Here is a 21,415-nt window from a genome sequence, read left to right on the forward strand (position 1 = left end):
ATAGAGTAATAATAGTTAACTGATAGTTGTGAACTGACATGTTGGTGCTGGGAATTGAACCTGGGTTCTCTCCAAGAGCAGCCAGTGCTCTTAACAGCTGAGCCATCTCTGCAGCCCTCTCTTTTGTACTTTTGAGACAGGGATTCAGGATGTCCTTTGCCTCTGCCTCTCAACTGCTGGGATTACAGGTATTTGTCCCATTCTAGATTTCTGTCTCAAAGATCAATCTCATAGGTGGGGCTATAGCCCTGATGATTCACCTAGCATTCCCGAAGCTCAGGTTCAGTCCTCACACCATATAAACAGAGCATGGCAGTGACAGGCCTCATCCAGCTACCAGGGATCAGCACTAGGGAGGACTCACATCTACACACTTAGCACGAGGGAGGACTCACATCTACACACTCAGCACTAGGGAGGACTCACATCTACATACTCCTATTCTGTGCTCCACAGAGTCAATGGAGCCAATGTATTCACCATGCACTCAAGGTGGCCTTGAATACGTACACTTAGGTTAGCCTCATCAAAATCAAGCAGCTTGGGCTGCAAGACAATTCTTTTATTGGTGGCGGGCTTTGGTTTTTTGTTTTTGTTTTATTTTTGTTTGAGAAAAAAGTATCTCTACTTAGCTTTGACTGGCTTAGAGCTCAATATATTCACCAGGCTGGCCTTGCATTCATAGAGATCTGCTTGCCTCAGCCAAAGTCTACATTAATGTGTACTCTCTCTTTCTTTCTTTCTTTCTTTCTTTCTTTCTTTCTTTTCCTTCTTTCTTCCTCCTTTCTCTTGTTTATCTGGGGAGGGGTGTTGTTTTGGTCACTGTTTTGAAACAGGGTCTCATCATGTAGCCCTGGCTAACCTGGAACTCACAGAGATTCTCCCGACTCTGCCTCCCAAATGTTGGAATTAAAACTGTACACCACCATGCCTGCTTTCTTTTTTTGAAACCAGATTTCTTTATGGAACCCAAGCTATTCTCCAACTCCTACTTTTCTGCTCAGTCTTCCCAATGATGAAATTAAGCAGCCACTAAGTCCAGTCATACCTTTTCTTTACTAATTAATCAGGAAAAAAAACAGTCTCAGAAAAATCAAAGCTGCCTATTTAACCTGATTTTGGAACTCACTAAGAATGATGTGGGTTTGGCAAGAGTATGGCAGCCCACAACTGTAACCTCAGCATTTGAAAGGTCAGGGAAGGGCTGTCATGTGTTCCAAGCCAGCCAGAATCTCAATCTGTAGCTAAAATTATTATTCTTTTAGTGATTTATTTATTCATATTTTATGTGCATTGGTGTTTTGTCTGCATATGTTTGTATGATTCTATCAGATCTGTTGGAGTTACAAATGGTTGTGAGCTGCTATATGCGTGCTGGGAATTGAACTCAGGTCCTCAGGAAGAGCAACCAGTTCTCTTAAGTGAGGAAACCTAATCTGTTCTCTCCTCCTTACACCATTACCTCAAAGATACCTGAACTCCTGAGTCCAGATGTGCCCACCCCTGAAGTCTTCCTGTACTTCTCAAGAGGAGGGGAAAACACAAGCAGAACTTACCATATTTGTTAAAGCAGAAAAAAAACCACTCTGATGTTCTTCTTCCTTGTCTTTATACTGCCTAAAAAAAAAAAAAACTAAATTAAACTTGAGAATTTTTTTTATCACATATATATCCAACCCTGACATTCTAGGGAATCAGGGCAGAGTACTCTTAGAATGTCTGACTCTAGAAATCTAAAGCACGATGACGCTCTAGCCATGGCAGTTCCCCCGCAAGCTGAGAGGAAGCCATCTGCTCTTGAGGTACTGTGTACCAAATGCCTGGCTACTTTGGGAGAGACTTAGAAAGCAAGCTGCACACGTGTGAAACTCTCTAGCATATGGCTGATCCACTTATTTCCCAAACAGATGATTACTTGAAAAGTATGGCAGTGAAAATTCTTTCAGGCTGTGACAGTGAAAACCTTGTTTGTGTTTGAAGAAGGAAGAAAGTTGAATGGCTAAGACATCTGAGGAGACGGGACATACTTGAAGTTTTAAAACCCAAGTCTATGGGAGGAATATGTAGAGAAGCAAGAAAGATCCTGCTGGCCTTAGTGGGACTTCAGTTTATCTGGTTTCCTTCATGGAACACCAGATACCTTCCCTTTCTATGGGATGAAAACCAAGCATCAATTTATGAGACTCTGAGACTAAACACAGATTCTAGAAAGTTGAGTCACTAATGAAAAAGAAACATTTGGTGCAGGAGTGTACTTCAGTAATAGAGGTTGTTCTTAGCTTGCATAAGGGCCTGGATTCAACTCCCAGAGGAGGGAAGAAGGGAGTAAAGAAAATTTTGCACATCTATCAAATGAGACTTAACTCAATGCACCTCCTCTTTTTATTCTTTTAAGAATTTTAGTTAGGGTGCTGGAGAGATGACTCATCAGTTAAGAGCACTGGTTGCTCTTCCTGAGGACCGAAGTTCAATGCCCAGTACCCACACGGCAGCTCACAACTGTCTGTAACTCCAGCAGATCTGATAGCATCATACAAACGTACATGCACATGAAACACCAATGCACATAAAATATGAATAAATAAATCATTAAAAAAAAATAGTAATTTTAGCTGGGAAGTAGTGGCACATGCCTTTAATCCCTAAACTTAGGAGGCAGAGGCAGGCAGATTTCTGCGTTCAAGGCCAGCCTGGTCTACAGGTGAGTTCCAGGATATCCAGGGTTACACAGAGAAACCATGTCTCAGAAAACCAAAAACAAACAAACCGAATTTTAATGTAATAATGGCATTTATGTGACACACTGGGTAAAAGGGTAAAGCCTGCTTTGTATCTATAAAGCAAGTGAAATGTGCTATAACAAAATACCAAAGGCTGAAAAAGAACGTGTCTAACTGCTAAACCAGAGGTGGACACTAATTTGATGAATGCAAAAGGCCCTGTGGGTACACCAAGCTCAACTAGAGCAAAGGCATCTGCATGCAGCTCCAGCTTTAACTAGTCTTTTGGGACATGTTAGGAATTTTTACCTAAGAATTCTAACAAACCTCTTCCCTATGCACCCCATTCAACTGAAAATTCGCATTTTTCCCTCTGGAAAAGCACTTACCTGTTGTACTCAGATAAAGCCTGAGTGATCACAAGCCCCATTCCCTGAAAGAAAAAACACAACACTGTGAAATAAGCAATGAGCCCTGAGGTATTGGTCGCACTGCTACAGCTCAGCCAGGGAAACATTAAAGCCCTACACTTTGTACCCAGGCTGTTCGGCCTGAGATCTAACATGAAGGACAGAAATTCTTAATAGAATCGTGTTTGCTTGTTTTGTCAAAGCAACAGAACTCCTAATCCAAGGAGGGTTGGGGAACATTCTCTTTGGAAAGATTGTTTATCTAGTTATTTTGCTTAATGTTCCCACCAACCTTTTAAATTGAGTAACAAGAGAGAAAACAGGCCAGTGTGGGTTAGTGACAGTTCACTGGTATCCTTCTCAGTTCTGAAAAGGCAATAAGTGAAAAGACTCAAACAAAAAGAACCCATAGATCAAAAACAGCCACAACAAAAGTGATATGAGTCTCAAATTACGATGAATATAGGAAAACCACTCTTCGGACATAAGAAAACAGGACAAGGAGCTGGTGGGATGGCTTAGTGGGTAAAGGATATTGCTATGAAGTCTGAGGGACTAAGTTCAATCCCCAGGATCCACAGAATGAAAGAAAAAAATGACTCCTGCAAGTTATCCTTTGACATGTATGTGTGTGTGTGTGCACATACATGTATCTATATATATATATTCTTGTCATGTGTATGACATGTTTGTAATATATAAGACATATGTGACATACACACACGCACACAAACTCACACTCTAAATAAAAAGTAATTTTTTTTGAGACAGGGTCTCACTATAAAACTAGCTTGGCTATCCTAGAACTCTCTATGTAGACCAGGCTGACCATGAACTCAAAGAGATCTGCTTGCCTTTGCCTTTCAAATGCTGGGATTAAAAGTGTATGGCACCACAGCCATTATAATTTTAAAAATGTAAAGAAAACAAGAAGTAAAAGGAAAGCATGGAATAAATATTAAAATGACCATCCCCATTTTCTCCAGAATCTATAAAGCATATCATAAAGATCTATGAAGGTCACAAGGATAAGTCATACACATATTTTTTTGGGGGGGTGGGGGTTGCTTGTTTGTTTTTTTGTTTTTTCAAGACAGGGTTTCTCTGTGTAGCCCTGGCTGTCTTGGAACTCACTCTGTAGACCAGGCTGGCCTCCAACTCAGAAACCCGCCTGCCTCTGCCTCCCAAGTGCTGGTATTAAAGGCGTGCGCCACCACTGTCCAGCTCCACATACTTTTTTAATAAGGGAAATTAAAATAAACAAAAGGAAGTAAAGCCGAATATGTGGTAACTTTTTCCTCCCTGTATCCAGGAAGCAGATGTTATTTTGCAAAATTTTAAGGACACATCTAGCATGCATATATATACATATACATCATCCTTCATGTCTCAGACTCCTAAAGTCAGGCTAAAAATTGTATCAAGCTAGTTCTTTAAGAAGGAACTTCAGGGCTGGAGAGATGATATGACTATAAAAAGCCCTTGCTGCTCTTACAAAAGACCCAGGTTTAGTTCCCAGCACCCACATGAAGGCTTACAACCAACTTTTAATTCCAGTTCTGGGAATTTGGCGCCATCTTCTGGTCTGTTCAGATACCAGACAACACACATGGTTGTCTATGGCACACATTGGTAATCGTACACTGAAGCAAGAGGACCAGGAGTTTAAGGCCACCTAGGACTACACAGCAGGACTGTCTGAAAAAACAAAAACAAACTCAGAATAAAGCACTTGCTCTCTGGGATTCATTTTGCATCTGTTTGTATAGCACTGGAAATTGAACCCAAAACTAGTAAGTTATGTCCCCAACACTTTTTCTCTTTGTTTGAGATAAGGTCACACACTATCTCACAGGATTCCTTAGCCTGCACTTTTCCTACCAGTTTCCATTACCAGCACCACTAACCCAGCTTCTCTCTTCTTAATCTCCATTGGAAATAAGGCTTCTGCATGCAAATAAGACAATACCAAAACATCTAGAATCTAGATACTCACATTCAGGGTAGCCTCGTCATCCACAATAGACAGCTTCACAATGTACGGATTCACAGACTATTAAAAGAAAAGAGTGAATGTAATGTGACCAAGTTAGAGAGACTGCTGGCTAATTAACAAAGTAATAATACAAATGCTTCTGTAAGCCCTCTTTCCACGGTGATGCTCGCAATAGCCAAACCCAAAACATCCTGCCTGCTGACAGCCCCCACTGCCAGAGAATCTCTCATCTCACCCAGGCATTGGCCAAGTACACGTGTGTACAAGGACAACACATACACACAAATGTCAGTGCCGGTCTACCTGCGTTTCTCTCTGGGTTGAATTAGCTCATGTTTATGTTCATCTGTCTCTCTTATTTGTTCTTCTTTCTTGCTTCTAAAAAGTGAATACTCTTAAACTCAGTCTGTCCTGTCCTACTGAGTCCTCAGGGATAGCTGTCCTCTGGGAAAAAGAACATCTTCCTTCCCTTAAGACAAGTACTTGTAAGCTGCTAACTTACACTCTCCTCCCAAAGGCTCCCTAACCATTTCAGAACTAAATGCAAGGACTGATTCACCCACCCGGAAAACAAAGCCACCTCAGGGGTGGGAAGTGGCATCTGCTTAACAGCCAGAGAGGCCATTTATGGAGCTCTGATCCCCACATTACACTGCAGGGGGTACTGAAGGAAGGATGTTATTACCCAGGCAACAATCTGGTCAGGACACTGGGGTCTAATGACTGTCCCATCACTTACAGCAATGGAGGTTGACTTGAGCTTTCCCAGATCCAGTCTCAGCTGGGCACATATTCAAACTCATTAAAGATATGACTACTTCTTAAAAGTGGAATGAGAACCAATGACCTGCTCACCTTAAAAACATCCCCCACCCACAGGATATGAGGAAAGTTCTCTTAAGGACCAAACACCAATTCCAGAACAAGGAGGGCAAGTAATGAAAGTGTTCAAATTGGCAATTTTTACAGCTACCAAAAAAATCCATTATTAAGAAACCTGAAACCAAAACTGAAAAACTAATCACCCACATAGATCTCATTAAATCAAGTTTCTTTTTTGTTTGTTTGTTTTGTTTTTCGAGACAGGGTTTCTCTGTATAGCCTTGGCTGACCTAGAACTCACTCTGTAGACCAGGCTGGCCTCGAACTCATAAATCCGCCTGCCTCTGCCTCCCAAGTGCTGGGTTTAAAGGCGTGCGCCACCACCGCCCGGCTTAAATCAAATTCAAAGCACATCTTTCACATGTAAACTGGGAACAGAAAAAGGTTTTGCTTTCTTTTTTTTTTTTTTTTTTTTTTTGGTTTTTCGAGACAGGGTTTTTCTGTGTAGTCCTGGCTGTCCTGGAACCCACTCTGTAGACCAGGCTGGCCTCGAACTCAGAAATCCGCCTGCCTCTGCCTCCCAAGTGCTGGGATTAAAGGCGTGCGCCACCAACCGGCTAAGGTTTTGCTTTCTTAACCACCCAAATGTTTATGTGTTTTACATGACACTACGGATGGTCACCGATCACCAAGATCCAATGTTTTACATGACACTACAGACTGTCACCGAGATCCAATGCAGGTGGATCCTTGAAAAAGAAAACTCAGCAGTTGGCTGACCTACAGATCTCACCATGTTGACAGCAACATTAGAAAAAGCAAAGCTTTTCTTTTCAAGACAGCGCCTCACTATGCAACCTTAGTTTCCCTGACTCTGGCTATACTGCCCAGGCTGGCCTTTAGCTCTCAGAGACCCTGCTGGCTCTGGCCTCTGCGTCTCCGTCCTGTGAGTGAGAATTAAAGGCGTGCATGCTGTCCAGACACAGCATATTTTCTTGACATTATTTCTGCAAGTACTAGTCACTCACTTTCCCAAAAGAACACTGAAGGTGACAGGAAGGATTCGGGAAGCACTGAGACTAGCATGTGTTTGCGTAGCAGTTGAGGAACAGGGAAGGTTGATGCTCTAATTCCCCCTTACTAATTATGACATGCTACATAAATTACCTAGTTTAATCTTCAGTCTCCTCTCCTCTGGTGCCCTGAGGCTTAGTTAAGATACATAAAACCCTTAGAAGAGCATATGACACACTGCAAGCTCTTTTACTTTGTTCTACGACGGTCAGAGGAAGTTCTTCATTTTTAGAATATGTGTGTATGTTTGTGTGTGTGTGTGTGTGCATGCACATGAAGACATCCATCTTCCCTTGTGACTGGGTTGCTCACTGGAACCTGGGACTTGAGACTTGCCAACTAGGCAAGGCTGGCTGGCCAGCAAGCCCCAAGGATCTTCTTGCCTCCTCCTCCTCTCCACACTGGGATACAGTGCCTGACAGCACAGCACCTTTTTCTCAGAGTGCTGTGGACTGCAATCACATAACCTTTGTATGCATGCTTTACCAACAGGGCCATCTCGCAACCCAGAAGGGTTCTTTATGGAAAAAGAGGAAAAGGAAAGAAAAAAAAGAATGAAAGACAATGAGAGAGAGAGAAGGGAGGGAAGAAGGAAGAGAAGAGAGAGGGAGGAAAAAGCTTACAAATAGATACAATTTAATTTTTTTTTAATTTAGGGAAACAACAGGCTCAGGGCAGTAGATAGGTTTTCAATCAGTTCATCTCAAAAGGCCTGGCCAGCCTGGCAGCCAGCATCTTAACCCTGAAAGAATCCCCTTCTCCTAAACACTGATTGCCTCTAACACTACACACCCAGAGAGAATGTCTTTTTGAAACAGGAAGCAATCTCTTTTCATCCACAAGCGAGGATTAGAGAAACTCAGCCAGGAATCTACCACTGACTATACTTGCAGTTCCTTCTTTGTTAATTTTTTTTTTTCAATTTGGGGGTCCTAGATTTCCGGGTTTTCTACATTAGTTTTCAATGTCTCTAAAACAGAATACATTATTAAAATGAGGAATAATTGTACATGATATCCTTTCCAATTCTCTTTTTGTTTTGCTTTGCTTTGGTTTGGTTTTTTGGGACGGGCTCTCTCTGTGTTAGCCCTGGCTACTGTCCTGAGACTTGCTCTTGTAGACCAGGTTAGAATCAGAAACCCATCTCCTCTTCCTCTCAAGTGCTAGGACTTGGATGTGCCCTAGCACACCAGGCTCTTTCCTTACTCCTTACACCTAACGCGTATCTGCTTCTCTGCTTCTCTGATACCTTTACCTCTTTCTAGAAAATATTAGAACTTGCCTTACTGGTCATGGGCTTAACTACTGTAGTAGCTAAAATACTCTTCTAAACTCCTATTGGTTTGCACAACATTTCACTGGCCTTTAACTTTGTTGTGTTCATCTGGAATTTCTGGTACTCTTGTCAAATCCTTCCTGTTCGACTGTAATTGGACTTCTTTTTTTTTTTTTTTTTTTTTTTTTTTTTTTTTTTTTTTGGTTTTTCGAGACAGGGTTTCTCTGTGTAGTCCTGGCTGTCCTGGAACTCACTCTGTAGACCAGGCTGGCCTCGAACTCAGAAATTCACCTGCCTCTGCCTCCCAAGTGCTGGGATTAAAGGCATGCGCCACCACCGCCCGGCCATAATTGGACTTCTTTAATAGCATCTGGTAAGTGACATATTCAAAACTGCAAATCCCAGAGAAATTATGCCCACCAGCCTTGCCCTTGCCAGGTATATTCATTCTTCTGGAGTCTCTGACACAGCAAAGATAGAGATATACGAATTTCTTCAGCTATTGGCTGGTTCCCCTTTTTCAGGCTGACATTTCAGGACCTCACTGGGCTAAGCCAGGGTTCAGTTTGCACTTAGAAAAGTCAAGCCACTGCCTCAGAATGGCTGTATCCACTAACATGCTGTGAAACACTCAACACTGACAACAGCACATTCCTGTCACACAGAACTCAACTTCTTAACTTTCCTCAGCTGCTTTTCTTGTTGTTGTAAGGGTCCAGGGCATCATTCTTTGGTGAATCATGAACCTTTATACTGTTGTAATAAGGTCCCAGAAGCCTTTACATATGACAAAAACCATAATGGCTACCTCACCAGCCCTTCCAGATTGCCAGTAAGAACAGGTATTGGTGATAAAGTACCTGTTTATTCATAATCAGTTCTATCAACAGACTAAAAGTGGCCAGCTCTTGGGATTTCTAGCTCATCAATGTTGTTCCACACACTCTACTCCCTCCAAGTACTTCCTTCTCACAGTCTCTCCCTTTTCAATAAGCTACCTATCTCTCTGCCTACCTCAAGTACACTCAGTGATGCAGCCATGGTGGCACACATCTGTGGGCTCAGGAGGCTGAGGCAGGAAGATTCCTGAAAGATAGAAGCCAGCTTAGGCCACAAACCAAGTACAAGAACAGCCAGACATGTGGCCAAAACAACAAAGCCCTGTCTCAAAAACTGGGGGTGGGGGGTGGGGGTGTCCCTAAGAGCCAAAAGCTCAAAACAAACAAACAAACAAACACAAAACAAACCCGAGTATGGTAGCGCACTTACAATCCCAACACTTGGGGCGCTGAGGCATAGCTCGCCACGAATTTGACGCCAGCCTGGGCTGCAGAGTGAAGCTCTGTATTGAACTGAAGGAGGGATTAGGGAAGGAGAGAGGAAGGAAAACAGGAAAGAAGAGAGGGAAAGTAGGAGGGGAAAGGGATGGAGAGAGGGAGGGTGAGAGAGAGGAGAAGGAAAGAGAAAGAGAGAGAGAGAGAGAGAGAGAGATCATAGTAGCTATACTAGGGAGGTTAAAGCAGAAAGACAAGGAGTTCAAATCCAGCCTGGGCTGCATGAAATCCAGTCTTCAAATTAAAATTACAGCCAGGTGTGAGGGCATACACTTGTAACTCAAGCAGTGAGTAAGCCTCCAAGCAGGACTGCCAAAACACTGAGATCAGTGTGAGAAAGGGTGTAACTTCCAGATTTATTGCTATAAAGAAATATCTTCAGATAAAATCTTCATCAAAATCATAAAGTTCTCAGACCAGCAGTGAGGCTCACACAGTGACAACTTTAATAATACATAGAAAACCCAGTCTTGCCAGAAATACTGACAGGGCCTACAAACCAGAGAACTGAGTCAGGATGAGGAGAGAGGATTGCAAAGGCAGGAGGATCACCCTTGAGTTCCAGACCAGGCTGCTCTACATACTGAGTTCTACACTAGTCAGGGATAGATAGCATAACTCTGTTTTAAATAAATAAATAAATAAATATATATATATATATATATATATTGGGGGAGGGGTGCAGGAGCTGGAGAGATGGCTCAGCAGTTAAGACACTGGTTTCTCTTCCAGTGGATGTAGATTCTGTCCTAGTACATATACCACTCCTATCACAGTTATGTATAACTTCAATTCAAGGGGCTCTGGTGCCTTCTTCTGCCCTGCATGGGCACCAGGCACATACATGGTGCACAGACATACATGCAGGCAAAATATCCATACACATAAAATAAAAATAAATAAAACTTTTTAAGTGAAAAGAGAAAAATATAGTTTGCCCAGAACATGTCTCCCACATTAAGAAATCTTTTAGAAATGGCTGAGTCCAGCAAAATGATTATGGAAAATAGCAACTGCATACTAGGGGCCCACCCACCTCATATTTTCTGTAGTTTACCAGCAAAGCCAAGAGAACAACAGCATCATGCCCATGCTCTCTACGACTCGGGGGATGGGAAAGTATCTGTAACAAGAGACAGAGGGTACAACTAAGTAAGTCCTGGTTCCTGGGAAGGCAGATGAACATTTTTAAATGATAGACAATCTAAAAGAGAAAAGTCATCAGAAAGTTGACCTACCTGTAAAATTGCTTCAAATATACTGTTGATCATTACATATTCCAGGATAGTGTTCTGACTGATATTATCTGTAACCTGAATGCAATAAAAAGCTTTTGAAAGTCTGTAAAAGGCACACAACATCTCATGTGCGCCTCCTACCCTAGCATCCAAGTGAAACAGGAATGCTCAAGAGCAAACAAAAATATCCCAAAAATCAGAATCCCAAGAACCAATTTCAAGTGAGACACAATGAAAAGGAAAAACCAGACAATCTAAAGATGGTAGTTCTCCTAGAACAGTCCTTCTAACATAGTATGTATCAACTAGGGAGACAGTTCTACAGGTTAAGGCACTTGCCACCATGCCTATAACCTGTGTTTCATCCTGGGACTCACACAATAGAAGAAAAAAAACAACCCCTGAAAATTGTGACCAACAGGACTATGTGTGTGGGGAAGGAGGTACACAAAATAAAAGTAACTGTTTAAATTCTTAAGTAAAATAAAAAATAAACTGGTAATTATCATAGAGCCTGCAAGCTAAAAATGGCAGCAGCTGCTCCAAAGATTAATTTCCAAAAAGGAAAACTACATACAACTAACTTCCTTCTATATGTTCAGACCAAAAGGAATGATATAATACTCAAGGAGAGAATTCCTCTTTTATTTTTGGGAGGAAGTATTCAACTAGGTTTGACTCAGCTGAAATTAATACCCTTGACAACATATAGATGGTCACTTACAGTTACCAAGCACAGAAGAAGTTTCAGACATAAACTCTTCAGACTTTCAGAACCTTCTGCACAAAGTAATGAATCCAAACTCTCCATCAAGTTCTGGGGAAAAAACCATTAAACATTAAAGCCATCAAGTAACATGCACACCCCATCTTTCATCCACTGCTGTATTATGTTACAAAGGCTAATGTGCGTAACAGGGTCAACCATGACATTTCCCTAGTCCAGGCCTTGTAAGATGAAAGAAAAGACTTCAAAGTCTAACTACCTGAGGGGAAATGTTTTAGAACAACTGCAGAGAACAATATAGAATTCACTCTTGTACTACATGAATGCTTGAAGCTTTATACATATAGAAACTGTAAGATCAAAACAATGAAGTAATTTGAAAAAGAGAAACTTAATGCTTTAATAACTCTACATGAACTTCCTTACCTTACTTGTTAAAGAAAATGCAAGGCACAGACACAGTATCAATTCACCATGGAGCATTACTGGCCATATGAGCATCAGATACCATCTGAGCATCAGTGACATCTGAGCATCAGTGACCATCTGAGCATCAGTGACATCTGAGCATCAGTGGCATCTGAGCATCAGTGACCATCTGAGCATCAGTGACATCTGAGCATCAGTGGCATCTGAGCATCAGTGACATCTGAGCATCAGTGGCATCTGAGCATCAGTGGCATCTGAGCATCAGTGACATCTGAGCATCAGTGGCCATCTGAGCATCAATGACATCTGAGCATCAGTGACATCTGAGCATCAGTGGCCATCTGAGCATCAAGCATCAGTGACATCTGAGCCATCAGTGACATCTGAGCATCAGTGACATCTGAGCATCAGTAGCAACTGAGCATCAGTGGCAGCTGAGCATCAGTGGCAGCTGAGCATCAGTGGCAGCTGAGCATCAGTGGCAGCTGAGCATCAGTGGCCAGCTGAGCATCAGTGACATCTGAGCATCAGTGACATCTGAGCATCAGTGACATCTGAGCATCAGTGGCATCTGAGCATCAGTGACCATCTGAGCATCAGTGGCATCTCAGCATCAGTGGCATCTGAGCATCAGTGGCATCTGAGCATCAGTGGCCATCTGAGCATCAGTGACATCTGAGCATCAGTAACCATCTGAGCATCAGTGGCATCTGAGCATCAGTAACCATCTGAGCATCAGTGGCATCTGAGCATCAGTGGCATCTGAGCATCAGTGACCATCTGAGCATCAGTGGCATCTGAGCATCAGTGGCATCTGAGCATCAGTGGCATCTGAGCATCAGTGACATCTGAGCATCAGTGACATCTGAGCATCAGTGACCATCTGAGCATCAGTGACCATCTGAGCATCAGTGGCATCTGAGCATCAGTGGCATCTGAGCATCAGTGGCATCTGAGCATCAGTGACATCTGAGCATCAGTGGCAGCTGAGCATCCGTGGCTTCTGAGCATCCGTGGCTTCTGAGCATCAGTGACATCTGAGCATCAGTGACATCTGAGCATCAGTGACATCTGAGCATCAGTGGCATCTGAGCATCAGTGACCATCTGAGCATCAGTGGCATCTGAGCATCAGTGGCCATCTGAGCATCAGTGACATCTGAGCATCAGTGGCCATCTGAGCATCAGTGACATCTGAGCATCAGTGGCCATCTGAGCATCAGTGACATCTGAGCATCAGTGTCATCTGAGCATCAGTGGCCATCTGAGCATCAGTGACATCTGAGCATCAGTGACATCTGAGCATCAGTGGCATCTGAGCATCAGTGGCCATCTGAGCATCAGTGACCATCTGAGCATCAGTGACATCTGAGCATCAGTGACATCTGAGCATCAGTGGCATCTGAGCATCAGTGACCATCTGAGCATCAGTGGCATCTGAGCATCAGTGGCATCTGAGCATCAGTGGCCATCTGAGCATCAGTGACATCTGAGCATCAGTGGCCATCTGAGCATCAGTGACATCTGAGCATCAGTGGCATCTGAGCATCAGTGACCATCTGAGCATCAGTGGCCATCTGAGCATCAGTGACATCTGAGCATCAGTGGCATCTGAGCATTAGTGGCCATCTGAGCATCAGTGGCCATCTGAGCATCAGTGACATCTGAGCATCAGTGACCATCTGAGCATCAGTGACATCTGAGCATCAGTGACATCTGAGCATCAGTGACATCTGAGCATCAGTGGCATCTGAGCATCAGTGACCATCTGAGCATCAGTGGCATCTGAGCATCAGTAGCATCTGAACATCAGTGGCCATCTGAGCATCAGTGGCATCTGAGCATCAGTGACATCTGAGCATCAGTGACCATCTGAGCATCAGTGGCATCTGAGCATCAGTGGCATCTGAGCATCAGTGGCATCTGAGCATCAGTGGCATCTGAGCATCAGTGACATCTGAGCATCAGTGGCATCTGAGCATCAGTGACATCTGAGCATCAGTGACATCTGAGCATCAGTGACATCTGAGCATCAGTGGCATCTGAGCATCAGTGACATCTGAGCATCAGTGGCATCTGAGCATCAGTGGCATCTGAGCATCAGTGACATCTGAGCATCAGTGACATCTGAGCATCAGTGACATCTGAGCATCAGTGGCATCTGAGCATTAGTGGCAATTTGAGCATCAGTGACATCTGAGCATCAGTGGCATCTGAGTATCAGTGGCATCTCAGCATCAGTGACATCTGAGAATCAGTGGCATCTGAGCATTAGTGGCATCTGAGCATCAGTGGCAATTTGAGCAGTTCAACAAAGCTAGCTGGATTCATCAGGACCAACTCCAATTGACAATGTGACTGGAATGTGATGCTTGCATTAAAAAATAGCCTTTAGACATAAACTAATCCAAAGATGAAACCTTCATACTAAGATAGAGGGAGGAAGGAAAAAATATTCTACATTATATAAAGGATATGAATTCAAGGCTAGAGAAACGGCTTGGAGGTTAAGAACACTCGCTCTTACAGAAAACCTGTGTTTTTAGATCCCAATAACCACATGCTAGTTCAAAGCCAGCTATAACTTCAGTTCCAGGGGATATAACACCCTCTTCTGGACTCTAAGGGCATCAGGTATGTACATGGTGTTCACACATGCATGCAGGCAAAAACAAAACTCATACACATAAAACAAATCTTTTTTCAGAGTAAAATTAAGGATTCAGAATGTTGGAATTTCAAAATAAGATGTTTCAACTAGATGTGGTGATGCACACCTTTAATCCCAGCACTGGAAGGGAGAGGCAGGAAAAGCTCTGTCTAAAATGTATAGCAAGTTACTGAGTTCTAGGACAACCAGGACTATGAAACATAAAGACCCTGTCTCAAAAATAAAACAAAATATAAGATATTTCAGTTAAATTGAACATAAGAGCATCTACCCTATACTTTCAAAATAAGACCTCGAAATTTACTTTCAAGAGGTTTTTAGTTTAAAGGGAAAGACAAAAGAAAGCAATTTCAATTCCTGTGACCTCCACATATATACCATGGCATGCATATGCACACACGTGCACACATGACACACACACGCAAATCAATAAATGTAATGAAGTTTATTAATAAAGTAATAACAAGATACTTGATATAGACCCTTAGCCTCAACTCACATGTACACATGCACACACGCCAGAAAAATGTATGCTTAGTACTGTGGTGCATACCTGTAATCCCAGTACTAGGAAGACAAAGACAGGAAGATCCTAGGGCTTGTGAACCAGCCAGCCTAGCCAAGCTGGCAAGTTTCAAGGTTCTGTGAAAATCCTTGTCTCAAAAAAATACAGTGGAATTCGAAGAAGACACTCAATGTCAACCTTTGGCTTCTACATGCAATGCACCCACACACAAACACATACACAGATACCTCTCTCTGTCTCTGTCTCTCTCTCATTCTGTCTCTCTCTGAGTCTCTCTGTCTCTCACACACACACACACACACACACACACACACACACACACACACACCCCACACACACTTTCCTGAGAAGGAAAAGGACACCGGATAGACTTTAGAATACTCAAAGGCACATGAGGAGAAGCAAGAAGTGTGCTATTTGACAGAACGCTTGCCTAGCTTTCACAAGGCCCTGGGTCAATCCTGATTATAAACCAGACATATGTCTATAAGCTCAGTAGTCAGAGGAATGTAATTTGGGGTGGATGAAAGGCAATTAAAACTGGTTTTAAGGGCTGGAGAGATGGCTCAGCAGTTAAGAGCACTGTCTGCTCTTCTAGAAGTCTTGAGTTCAATTCCCAGCACCCACATGGTGGCTCACAACCACCTGTGATGGGATCTGGTGCTCTCTTCTGACATGTAGGCATACAAAGAGAGTAAGCACTCATATATATTAAGTAAATAAATAATAAGTCTTTTCCAAAAATTTAATTCAAGCCTAGCATGGTGATATGTGCCAATAGTCTGAGGCAAATAAGAGGCTGAAGCAGGAAGAAGTACTTGAACTCATAGGTTCAAGAGCAGCCTAGGCATCATAACTAGACCTATCTCAAAAGGAAAACTGGTGTGATCATGATAGTGTAGTATGCCTGTAATCCCAAGAGCTGGAAGATGGAAGGAAAAAAAAAATCAAGACTTTAATATTCTGTTCTCTCAAGAGGCAAGAAAGGACACAAAGTCTGAAACATGGCAAAAGACATAGTCAACAAACTGCTAATACCAAGAGGCGCTCCAGGGTCTCATCAGACTCAGCAAAAATGAAGAAACTTATGTGAACTTGAGAAATGACCAAGGACTTCAGTGCAGACTATACACTTATGACCAACATTAGAAGAAACTGGGACTACTTCTGAAACTGAGGAAGAGCTGCATAAACCACAAACAGAATACACCAAGGTTCTTTGCCCAGATGGTGTCATTTCAGTTACCTCATTGAGAGTTGGCTCAAACAATAACTTATCCTGTATACAAACTTGGAGGCTTTATATAATTAATTGCCTCTTCAAATGTATTAGGCATACAAAGAAAGACACTTGTACACATTTTGATAAGTAGCAAAAGACCTGAGGAAGGCAGGCCAGCAAGATGGCTCAGCAGGTAAAGATGCTTCCACGCAAGCCTGATGACCTGAGTCAAGCTCTGGCCTGCACATGTGCACCATGGCGTGTGTGTGCTCACAAACATTATATATATGGGCTCACAACAATTTTTCCAATGGCCAGAGGATCATCCACTCTGAAAAGAATTCATCTGTAAGTCATTCACAGCCTATCAATATCAAGTTCAGGGCACTTTGACTTTCTCCAACCCTCCAGTACCCATCACTAAGGGGCTCTTTCAGGAGCTGGTTTCCCCTCTGTTTGTGCAGTTGTCTCTGATTGTCTTTAAACTTGATGGTTTAAAAAAAAAAAAAAAAACTTGAGACAGACAGACAAGCTAAAAAGATGGTTCTGTGCTTAAAAGCATTTCGTGATCAGTTCCCAGCACCCACAACAGACTCAAAACCATTCCTAACTCCAATTCCAAAGGAGCCAATGCCCTCTTCAGACCTTTCAGGCAGCAAGCACACGTCAAGCACACAGCCTTACAAGGACTGCCTCTGAGTAACAGAGCACTCGCCTTCCATGCAGAGCACCACAGACTCAGCAGCAGCATCACACAATAGCTGACCGTGAAACTGTTCCTATTTTATCTAAGTTCATAAATGTCATACAATGCTGGGCATGGTGGTTCACACCTTTAAACTCAGAACTCAAGAGACAGAGGTAAGTAGATCTCTGTTAAGTTTGAACCAGCCTGGTCTACATAGTGAATTCTGGAACAGCAAGGGCTATATAGAGAGACCCTGTTTCAAAAAAAAAAAAAAAGAAAGAAAGAAAAGAAAAACTATGAATATAACTCTTCTAGTCTTCTAGTCTTCTAGTCTTCTAGTCTGCCTGCAGGTAGTATTCCCAATCTGCTGTCAGACAGCTGTTCACAACCATGCACACATCTGGCACCTCACCTTCATGCACAGCTCTGCCTTGTCAAAACCCATCAGCATATTGATGATGTCAAATCCAGACGTAGATTTATTCTTCTGGTGGACTCCTCGAATAAGTGCACACAAGGTCTGCAGAGATGAGAAAAAGAATTCTTTCTAGAGAAAAGTCTCCACACTAGGGGTACACTAAATCTGTAGCGTCCCACTGCAACTGCAGAACTGTACTGACAAGCCAGACCTTCCATTTCTGTTACTCTGAATTTGAAAATAGCTTGAGTGTTAACATATAAAAAATCCAAAATTAATAAGCAGCACACCTGTAATCCCAGCACGGAGGAGATGGAGGCAGAAGAATCAGAAGTTCAAGGTGAGGATCAGAAAGCTAGCTGAGCAGATAAAGGTACTGGCTGCCAAGTCTGACAAAAGAACCAACTTCCACAAGTTGTTCTATGACTCCACAGATGCCTGTCACATGAGCATGTATACACATACACATTCAAATACACATGCATGGGCTGGAGAGATGGCTCAGTGGTTAAGAGCACTGACTGCTCTTCCAGAGGTCCTGAGTTCAATTCCCAGCAACCACATGGTGGCTCACAACCATCTGTAATGAGATCTGATGCCCTCTTCTGGTGTGTCTAAAGACAGCTACAGTGTACTCACATACATAAAATAAATAATTTAAAAAAAAAAACAAAAACAAATACACATGCATGAGTACACACATACACAAGAGGATTGCCTGGGCTTTCTGGCCACCAACCTAGCTAAAAACTGGTGAGGTCTAGCTCAGTGACCCGATCTCTGGGAATAAGGCAGACAATAAGAGACACACTACTTCTATCTCTGGAGGGGAAAAGTAAGGAGCTGGAGAGATGGCTCAGATGGCAAAGTGCTTGCCCTACAAGCCTGGTGACCTGCTTGATTCCTGGAACCAGGTACAAGTAGAAGCAAACCAGCAACATCACACAGCTGTCCTTTAGTCTCTAGGAGCCCTGTGGCATAAACACTTCCATACACGTTACACACAGTAAACACATTGAAACAGGATCTCACTACATAGATGAGGCCGGCCTGAAACTCCCTATTGAGATCAGCCTAGCTTCCAACTCAACAAAAATCCACCTACTTCTGCCCCCTAAGTACTGGGATTAAAGGTGTGCCCACAATAAAAACTTTTTAGAGATTTATCTTTGAGCTTATGTGTATGGATATTTGCCTGCATGTGTGTCTATGAAACCACTATATAAGAAGAAAGGGGCATTGAATCCTCTGGAACTCGAGTTACACACAGCTGTCACCAGCCTTGTAACTACTGAGAACTGAACCCAGATCCTCTGCAAGAGCAACAAGTGTTAATTGCTAAGCCATTTCTCTAACCCCCTCCCCAGGAAGTTTTTTTTTTTTTAATTAAAAAATAAAAATAACAGCCAGGCAGTGGTGGCGCACGCCTTTAATCCCAGCACTTGGGAGGCAGAGGCAGGCGGATTTCTGAGTTCGAGGCCAGCCTGGTCTACAGAGTGAGTTCCAGGACAGCCAAGGCTACACAGAGAAACCCTGTCTCAAAAAACCAAATAATAATAATAAATAATAATAACAAGGTACAAAGTCATTGTGGAAGATACCCAGTGTCTGCCTCTGGTCTTCACACATACGAACATATAAACATACGCCACACACTTAAAAAATAATAATAATAAAATAAAGCAGGAAACCATTTAAATTAGATGGAGAGCTGGGTTAGTGGTTAACAGTACATGCTGCTCTTTCAGAAGACCCAAGGTTGAGTCACAGCACCCATGTTGGGTGACTTACAACTGGCTGTTAATTACAGCACCAAAGGTTTTTATATCCTCTTCTGGTTTACAGATAAGTACCTGTACTCCCATGACACAAAGACACATAATTTAAAATGATAGTAATAAATGTTTTAATTATTTTTTATTCATTTTTATGTATATGGATGGTTTACCTGAACACATGTCTGTGTACCACATACATGTCATGTGTCCACAGAGGCCAGAAGAGGGCACTGGATCCTCTAAGACTAGAGTTACAGACAGTTCTAAACTGCCATATGGATGCTGGGAATCAAACCCTAGTTGTCTGAAAGAGTGCTCTTAACCAGTAAGTTATCTTTCTAGCCCATAATAAATGTTTTTTTAAAACGAAATATAATAAGAAGATGACTAACATGACAGATGCTTTATTTAAAAAAATTAGAACTAAAAAGGAAAAAACCCCAAACCAAATCTGACACTTAAGGCAACTCTAGGTTCCTTGTCTTCTGACAGATGAGCTGTAACTCATTCTCCTGTTTACAAGACTTCCCACCTCCTATATACACCAGCCTATACCTGCAATGCATTGACAACTCGGATCGGATGCTCCTCCCCCAGAGCCTGGATACAGTGTTGAAATAAACAATTAATGTTGTCCTTGATCTTCATTAACTCCTCACCATCCAGAGATTCCAGCTTGCCTTCCAGGTACTCTAAATTCACCTGCCAGAAAGACAGTAAGGCCTGAGCAGACTTCCAGTGCAGCACTTGGAACACGTAAAACAATCTGTCTCCCAGAGAGCTCCAACATGCCACCCACTCTTACCTTCATGAGGAAAAGCTCCTCCCAAAACCGAGGACTACACTTACTGGGGTCTTCTGTCTGAAATCAAAAAATAAACATGTTCAACTTTATTGAAAATCAAAAATCCTGTCAGCTTTACTTTGAATATGTTTTCTTAACTTAAACTACAACAACAGAGAAAAAGAACAATGTTTTCTGTAGGAGTGTATGGAAATATATTCTCTATACTGAAAGCAAAACAATGGCTCAAAACATTTCCTCACAGGACTGGAGAGATGGCTCAGTGGTTAAGAGCTCTGACTGCTCTTTCAGAAGTCCTGAGTTCAATTCCCAGCAACCACATGGTGGCTCACAACCATCTGTAATGGTATCCAATGTCCTCTTCTGGTGTGCCTGAAGATAGCTACAGTATACTCATATACAGAAAATACACAAATAAATCTTTAAAACAAAACATTTCCTTGAAAAGCTTTTCTTTTAAATAAAAAGATAGGCCAACAGACATAGTAGCACATGTCTTTAAGCCAGCACTTGAGAGGCAGAGGTAGATAGATCTCTTATGAGTTCAAAGCCAGCCTGGTCTACATATCGAGTTCTGGAACAGAAAGGAATGCATAGAAAGATCTTGTCTCAATCAATCAATCAATCAAATCAATCAATCAGGGCTAGAAAGAATGCTAGCTGTTATTCTGGAAGACCTGGGTTCAATTCTCTGGGTTCACATAACAGCTCACAAAAGTCTATAACTCTAGTTGTAGGAAATCCAAATGCCCTCTTTTGGCATTCTTAGGTAGTGTACACACATGGTACAGATACATGTAAGCAAAATACCCTCACACATAAAACAAAAATAAATCTTTAAAACAAAAGTACACACACAAACACACACCCTCCATCACCCTTAGCTACATAACAAGGCCAGCCTATGACACATGAGACTCTGTCTCAAAATAAAAAATAGTCTTACTAAGATTCTACTATCTACTTTTTTTTTTAAGATTTATTTATTGTATGTACATGAGCACTGTAGCTGTCTTCAGACACACCAGAAGAGGACATCAGATCCATTACAGATGGTTATGAGCCACCACGTGGTTGCTGGGAATTGAACTCAGGACCTCTTGAAGAGGAGCCAGTGCTCTTAACCATTGAGCCATCTCTCCAGCCTTATCTCCTTCTTTTAATCTTCTCTGTATAGACACTCTGTATTTGTTTTCAATAAAACAGACATGGTGCACAGGACTGTAATCTGAGTGTTCAGAGTGCTGAGACAGGATTACTATTTAAAAGAAAAGAAAAGAAA

At 42.3% G+C, this 21,415-nt stretch overlaps 1 protein-coding gene across 4 annotated transcripts in view; it reads right to left on the reverse strand.

Annotated features, from left to right (window-relative positions):
- The window catches only part of Armh3 (armadillo like helical domain containing 3), a 167,842-nt gene that overhangs the window by 127,276 nt on the left and 19,151 nt on the right, over nucleotides 1–21,415 (reverse strand). For all 4 annotated transcript variants that reach the window (XM_034520481.2, XM_076922898.1, XM_076922908.1 and 1 more), the window contains 9 exons: nucleotides 20,134–20,190; nucleotides 19,884–20,030; nucleotides 17,545–17,652; nucleotides 11,595–11,687; nucleotides 10,871–10,945; nucleotides 10,669–10,755; nucleotides 5,127–5,183; nucleotides 3,110–3,153; nucleotides 1,557–1,617 (listed from right to left, as the gene is read on the reverse strand). In XM_034520481.2, the coding sequence (XP_034376372.1) occupies nucleotides 1,557–1,617; nucleotides 3,110–3,153; nucleotides 5,127–5,183; nucleotides 10,669–10,755; nucleotides 10,871–10,945; nucleotides 11,595–11,687; nucleotides 17,545–17,652; nucleotides 19,884–20,030; nucleotides 20,134–20,190 (729 nt within the window). The remainder of the gene's footprint in view (nucleotides 1–1,556; nucleotides 1,618–3,109; nucleotides 3,154–5,126; nucleotides 5,184–10,668; nucleotides 10,756–10,870; nucleotides 10,946–11,594; nucleotides 11,688–17,544; nucleotides 17,653–19,883; nucleotides 20,031–20,133; nucleotides 20,191–21,415) is intronic.

The sequence above is a fragment of the Arvicanthis niloticus genome, chromosome 1, assembly GCF_011762505.2.
Source record: "Arvicanthis niloticus isolate mArvNil1 chromosome 1, mArvNil1.pat.X, whole genome shotgun sequence".
Lineage (NCBI taxonomy): Eukaryota > Metazoa > Chordata > Mammalia > Rodentia > Muridae > Arvicanthis > Arvicanthis niloticus.